At 31.4% G+C, this 6,420-nt stretch overlaps 1 protein-coding gene across 2 annotated transcripts in view; it reads right to left on the bottom strand.

Annotated features, from left to right (window-relative positions):
- Nucleotides 1–5,342, bottom strand: part of LOC111788909 (small glutamine-rich tetratricopeptide repeat-containing protein 2) — an 8,754-nt gene extending 3,412 nt beyond the window's left edge. For both annotated transcript variants that reach the window (XM_023669487.1, XM_023669486.1), the window contains exons 1-6: nt 5,061–5,342; nt 4,486–4,745; nt 3,818–3,851; nt 1,140–1,276; nt 847–913; nt 455–554 (exon numbers count right to left, since the gene is read on the bottom strand). In XM_023669487.1, coding sequence (XP_023525255.1) covers nt 455–554; nt 847–913; nt 1,140–1,276; nt 3,818–3,851; nt 4,486–4,745; nt 5,061–5,133 — 671 coding nt within the window. In that variant the 5' untranslated portion in view covers nt 5,134–5,342. The remainder of the gene's footprint in view (nt 1–454; nt 555–846; nt 914–1,139; nt 1,277–3,817; nt 3,852–4,485; nt 4,746–5,060) is intronic.
- Nucleotides 5,343–6,420: the final 1,078 nt, after the last annotated feature.

Raw genomic sequence — 6,420 nt, 5'->3', positions numbered from 1 at the left:
AAAAAAAAAAAAAAAAAAAAAAAAAAAAAAAAAAAAAAAAAAAAAAAAAAAAAAAAAACCCAAGTAAATGAACAAAGTGAAACTATAAAGATAATGGTTGTGAGCAGATACATTCTTACGTCCATACAATATTTTTGTCTGTGCATTTGTGATTTGACAATATTTAATGTCAAAATATTTGGATAATATGGAATATTGAACTAATTGAACAATATTTACCGAAATTTGACAAATGTTAAGTTTCTCATATAACTAATGGGATAGCATTTTTTTTTTTTTTTCACAACATTAAGTTACAAGGGTGGTAAACTAATCTGCATAACTCAGAAAAGTGAAATGAGTCAATCAATTCTTATCTCATACATATAGAAGGAAAAGAAATTCCTTAGCTAGCACGATTAGATACTCTATTGCAATTCGTATTAATGCACTTTATGATATAACAGCATTCTACCTGTTACAGTAGTAAATGGCATTATTTTCACATAGTGCGATTGCACAGCTATACAACTCAATTGCGTCGGAGTATAGTTTTGACTGCATAGCCCTGTTACCTAAAACAGAACATATTTTTCCATATTAGAACCTTTCAGTGAGCTGGGCCTATAAAAAGAGAGATTAGAAGATCAATTAGACTGCAAAAATAATGTCTTGTTATATCAAATAAAGGATAAATGTAAGCATGAAGAGTACGTCTAAATAATAGAAAGAAAAGTATCTAAACGATACATTTGTGTGAAGGTAACCAATTATTACCTTTACCATATTAAATGAATGTGCGGAAGGACAGGAAATCATACGATAAAATAGAACAGGCTAAAAACTATATATTAGGAGTTGTGATACCAAGGGATTTCAAGGACTCAGCCAGGTTTTTGTGATTAATTTCGGTGCATCCAGATCTTTCCATTTCCTGAAGCAATGAGAAATTTGGTTAAGGATTATCCAAGGAAGCAAGGGAAGAGAAAGGGAAGGGTACTCTTCAAAAGTAAGAGACCGTTCTATGAGGCAATGAACCAGTAGCAGATAAGTTACTAACTGCATTAAGAATATCTAGCAACAGATGCTGAGATGCTGAGATAAGGTACACACAAAGATAAAAATTCATCTGAAGCAACAAAAGAACAAAAAAATCATACTCCAAGAGCGTCATGAAACAAACGAGTTGCTCGCTCGAGTTGGTCAGGATCATCCCTCCCATCTGCTGAGGTCCTAAAATATCGAAGTTTTTCAAGTGCAAGAACAAATTGCCCAAAAAGTTCATCTTGCAATACTCCTGCAAAAATGTTGACCAACGCGGAAAAAATGAAAAAGAAAAAAATCCAAACCACCAATTTAATTGATTCAACATATACAATCCTATACAATTCTTTTACAGAAAAATATTTTTATAATATCTTTTTTTTAAAAAAAAAAGAGGAACATACAAACAGAAGAGCATCAAAAATCCCTTTTCAAAATTCCTATTAGAAAAGGAAAAGGAATCCCTCTTTCAAAGAAGAAAAAGGACTGACAAACGAAGAAAAAAAAAACTTTAGAAAGACCAACCCTCCTTTTCTTCAAGGAGACTCGATTCTTTCAACCCAATTAATCCAACAAAGTTCTGAAAGTGAACATTTTAAAATAATTCTTCCCCCTACTAGCAGCTCTTGCAATACTGTCTCCATGAAACAAAGGATAATGATTTCTTTGGAATTTTGAATAAAAATTAAATTGACATAAGAGCTTGACCCATGAATCTCATAGTAAAATTACGTGAGAGAAAAACTAAGGTTAATCACGAACAATTCATGGGCCCTATTACAAAGAAAATCATCATTATGATAAGAGGAAACAAAACACCTTCCTCTTCTTGCAACAAAATCACAATTATTTAGGCCTCCTTTCACAGCTATTTTGTTTTTTATTTTATGCTTTTGAAAATTTAAATTATAAATGCTATTTCCATTCATGCATTTCTTTGAGTTGTTATTTACTTTTTAAAAGTGTGACGTATGAGTAAATGAAGGGTACATGAATGAATCGAGACCACATCCGAATGAAAGTGATTCTAAGGATATGATAGATAAGAAATAATTAAAAGAATTGAAAATCACTACCTATACCAACAAGGCACATCTTTCTTTCGTGACTCATAGAAACTCCAAAACTAAGCATGCTTAGCTTGGAGAATTATATGGGGGGCAGTCTTCCCTCTTAGAATCATCTTATGGGGGCTACATAGAAATACTAGGACCATCAAGTGTAAAATATGGATGCCAAACTCTGATCTAAATCTTAGACATGAGATGTTACATATGGTATCAGAGTGAGCCCACTTCCAATAGGATATAGTTCAGAAACGAACTAATATGGAAGCTAGTGGGCATGTGACACACGAGTAAAGGAGCACATTAATGAACCAAGATTACATTCGAATGAAAGTGATCCTAAGAATATGATGGTTAAAAAAGGCTTAAAGTAATTGAAAGTCACTACCTATACCAACAAAGTGCACCTTCCTTTTCAATTGCTTAATCATAGAAACTCCAAATTCAAGTGCACTTAGCTTGGAACTATTCTATGTTGGGTTACATCTTAGAAATTTTCCTAAAAAAATATGTGAGTGAAGATAAAGGATGCTGAAAAAATATGTGTTAGTTTGTGGGGATAGTCTCCACTTTTAAAAGTAATTCAAGACAAGTACATGACATGGTCATAAGGGATGTAGAAAAATGTCGAGGCCATCAGGTGCCAAATCCGGATTCCAAATCTTGATATGAATCTCGGGCATGAGGCATCACAAAAAAGAAGTCAAAATTTAAAGACAAAAAGATAAGTAGCCTAAAACCAGTTATCGTTTTTTAAATTTGGTTTATAATTCAAATATATTTGTAAAATGGTACAAGAAAAAAAACTAAAACAATTGAGAGGAAATAAGTCTAATTTTTTAAAACAAAAAACTTAAAACAAGATTATTATCAAATGATGCCTTGGGTCCTCCAAAGCTCAAAGAAAGCAAACCTTTATATCAAATAAGGAGGTAATAAAATATCGGATAAACAAAAAAAAAGTAAATATATGGAATGGGAAATTATGATGGATATCCGAAGACGACAAGATTTTAGCAACTCCAAATTAAAAATTATCTTTGAAGAAGCTTTTGTTTCTTGTTTTTTTTTTTTTTTTTTTTTTTTTTNTTTTTTTTTTTTTTCCTTTCTTTCTTTCTTTTTAAAAAGCGCTTTTGTTACTTTCCTTCATCAATTCCAAGTAAAATTGTCATATATCATTGCAATCGCCACCAATTAGTCATCTTTTCTACCACTATTGTTCCCTGCGTTACAATTAGCAAAATAGAGAGGTGAAACAAAATTTTCAGACGAAATCTCCAACAGCTACAATTACTACATTTTGCAGGCCCCATTTTCATATTGAGCATAAACATTTAGTAATTAGACCATGAAAAATACCTACTTTCCATGTGTAATTGCAAAGTCAGTTCTAGATCTAAGTCAAATTTCTTTTTTCTTTTTTTTTCCACATACCAAACACAAATGATGCATGTATATCTAGACTGAGAGACAATGCTTCAAAATTCCGAATTCACCAAGCATGATCCTTCTACTTCTTTAATGTACTTCAACTAAGGTTCACAACTTTTCTACAACCCTTGAAACCTAAGAGGGAATCTTGAAGAACAAGAGGTAATAAGAGTGGGATGCTGATGTGTAGTTTCTATTTTCTATGAATACAGCTAAAATTACATATAATATGTGTATATATATATCAAAGACAAAGGTATACAAGGAAAAGAAAAAAAAAAGAGGAGAAAACCTACCTAAGGGATGAGATTCTCTTGAGCAATCATCCCCCTGGATTAATTGAGAGAGAGAAAATCAAAACTCAACAATCAAATAAGACAATCAGATAAGTTATAATTGATTGAATTCAAAACATTTTCAAACACACACGAACACTAATAAAAACATTTATGAGTGTACATAAAGTTATATAATTAGGATGCTTTGAAGTGCCGAACAACATTACTTAGCAAAATCATTTCTTATTTTCTAAAAGTAGACTAAACAGAGAACCTTTTCCAAGAAAAAGAAAAAAGAAAATGAAAATTACTTCATAAGATCAATCGGGGCATGCAACTACCAACTGGCTACATCTTGATTGGAAAACAATCAGGCCTTAATGAACAGTATTTTGAAATTCCGGGGATGTAAGTTTCAGTTCTACTTTTGGCTCAAAATGTTGAAATGAAAAACACACTGCCGATAATCTCATTCTGGCTACACATTTGACCATGTTTACAGATTGAAATACCAATGTGACGTATTTCAATGCTGACCTAACGATGATAAACTTCACAAATTATTTTTATAGACACAAATGGCATGGAAGTTAAAGCGTATATGAAGACATGGAAATTAGCACAGAGAATTAATGACTTAATATTGCTGAAATTTTCATGAACAGAAAACCGCAAGGAAAGCTGACCTGAGGTCTTGATGACTTTGACAAATTGGCGCCAGAATCATTCACATTGAGAGAACTGCAATGTTCCATCGGAACGGCTCCATTATCAACAGATGAATTAGTTCCAGAACGCTGAAAAGATTCCGGTGAACTAAAAATGTCTACTAGCGAATTGAATTCCGCTAACTCGTCGGCAGCAGGAGACTGAACTTTAAATACTTGTTCTAAACATTGTTTTGCTATCTCAATGCCCTCAACATCAACACCTGGACCTGGCTCCACTGCGCACAAAACAAATATCATAAGATAACGAATTCGAATTGCTTAATGGAAACCCTAAAACAAACATCAAAGTAGTAACGAACATCACTTAATACAACACATCGCTTCACTCCACTAAAATTGCCTAATGTACACAAATTCGACACGACACGATACATTCCAATAATTCAGCATCGAAAATCTATCATAAAAAACCTACTCCGCAATCGCGCTAATCATTAGCAGAAGAAAAACCTACTGAAGAGCGTCGAAAACTGCTCAACTACAACATTACAGGAACATAAACGATCGTGAAAAGGGAGAAAAGCAGAGACCAGAGTTAAGAAAGTCAAGAAAGGCACGAACGATACGACAAGCGACGGGAGAGTCGGTCCTCAAGTTAGCCATGGGCAAGCGCACATGATAAGGAGACGCGAACCGTCTGAACACAGTTAACGAGAGCTCGGCTCCGCCTGAAAACCTAGAATGGAGCTCTGAGGCAAAAGGCGGCGATGGGACTTGGAATGGTCGGAGTTGCAGAAGTCTCGAGGGAGTTGAGAAGCTCAGAAGTGGCAACCTTCCGCTGGTCCTGGAGATTAAAAAAGCTGCGGCGGTAATTTCCAATTCCACGCGGCAATAGAACCGAAATATACCATTAAAAAAAATAAAATAAAATAAAAAAGACCGAAATGTACCTTTCGTGAAGGTTACGTGGAATATATAATTTTTTATTAAGAAAATTACGTGGAATATATATATGTGTGTATATATATTATTGATTAAAAATGGTAATTTCATAAAATTTGATTTTGAATACAATAAAAGTTTTAATTATTTTAACTATTTGAGTCGCTTTGAAAATCGTAACAAGCATAAATTAATTTGAAGGCATATTTTGACTATTCATTCCAATTTTCATTTATATTATTACATATGTAATATATATATTATTTCGTGGTAGATATATAATAAATGCGGTAGTAGAGAGAAAAAAAAGTTATATTTTTCTAAATTATTTTTCGATATATAATTGTTTTATTTTTTTTATACTTTAAATACTTATATTAGGTTTTTTTTTTTACTCTTATTCAATAATACATATATATTATGTACATGTTATAAGTAAATTTCGTTACATTAATTATTAGGCATATAATTGCATATTTCTAAATATAGAATGATAATAACATATTATTCAACTTATTTCACTCCAGTAATATCAATACTATTAAGATCAAATATTTATTTAAAAATAAAATTAGGTAAAATTTAGGAATAAAATAAATTTAGGTTGTCAACTATTTTGTTTTTTTTTTTTTTTTTTTTTTTNAACTATTATGTTATATAAGTTATTGAATGCATATGATTTTTTTTTTTTTTAACACGAACATTTTTAAAGTCTAATAGGTAAACTAAAACCCAACTAGAAAAATGGTTAATTAATTAAAATAACATCTAATAAAAAATGTAATGTATTTAAAAAAAATTACAAAAACATATTAAAGAGGTATATTATTAAAACAGCATAGCTAATTCTAGAAAAAATTAAACTAGCAGAAATTACTATTATAAAAAAAAAAAAAAAAAAAAAAAAAAAAAAAAAAAAAAAAAAAAAAAANGGTAAGAACCAATCAATATAAGTATGTATGTCTGTCTATGTAACGACCCAGATCCACTGCTAGCAGATATCGTCTC

Source organism: Cucurbita pepo, chromosome LG02, assembly GCF_002806865.2.
Source record: "Cucurbita pepo subsp. pepo cultivar mu-cu-16 chromosome LG02, ASM280686v2, whole genome shotgun sequence".
Taxonomy (NCBI): Eukaryota; Viridiplantae; Streptophyta; class Magnoliopsida; order Cucurbitales; family Cucurbitaceae; genus Cucurbita; species Cucurbita pepo.
Note: the sequence above shows the minus strand (reverse complement) of the source record. Positions and strands in the feature narration are given on the sequence as shown.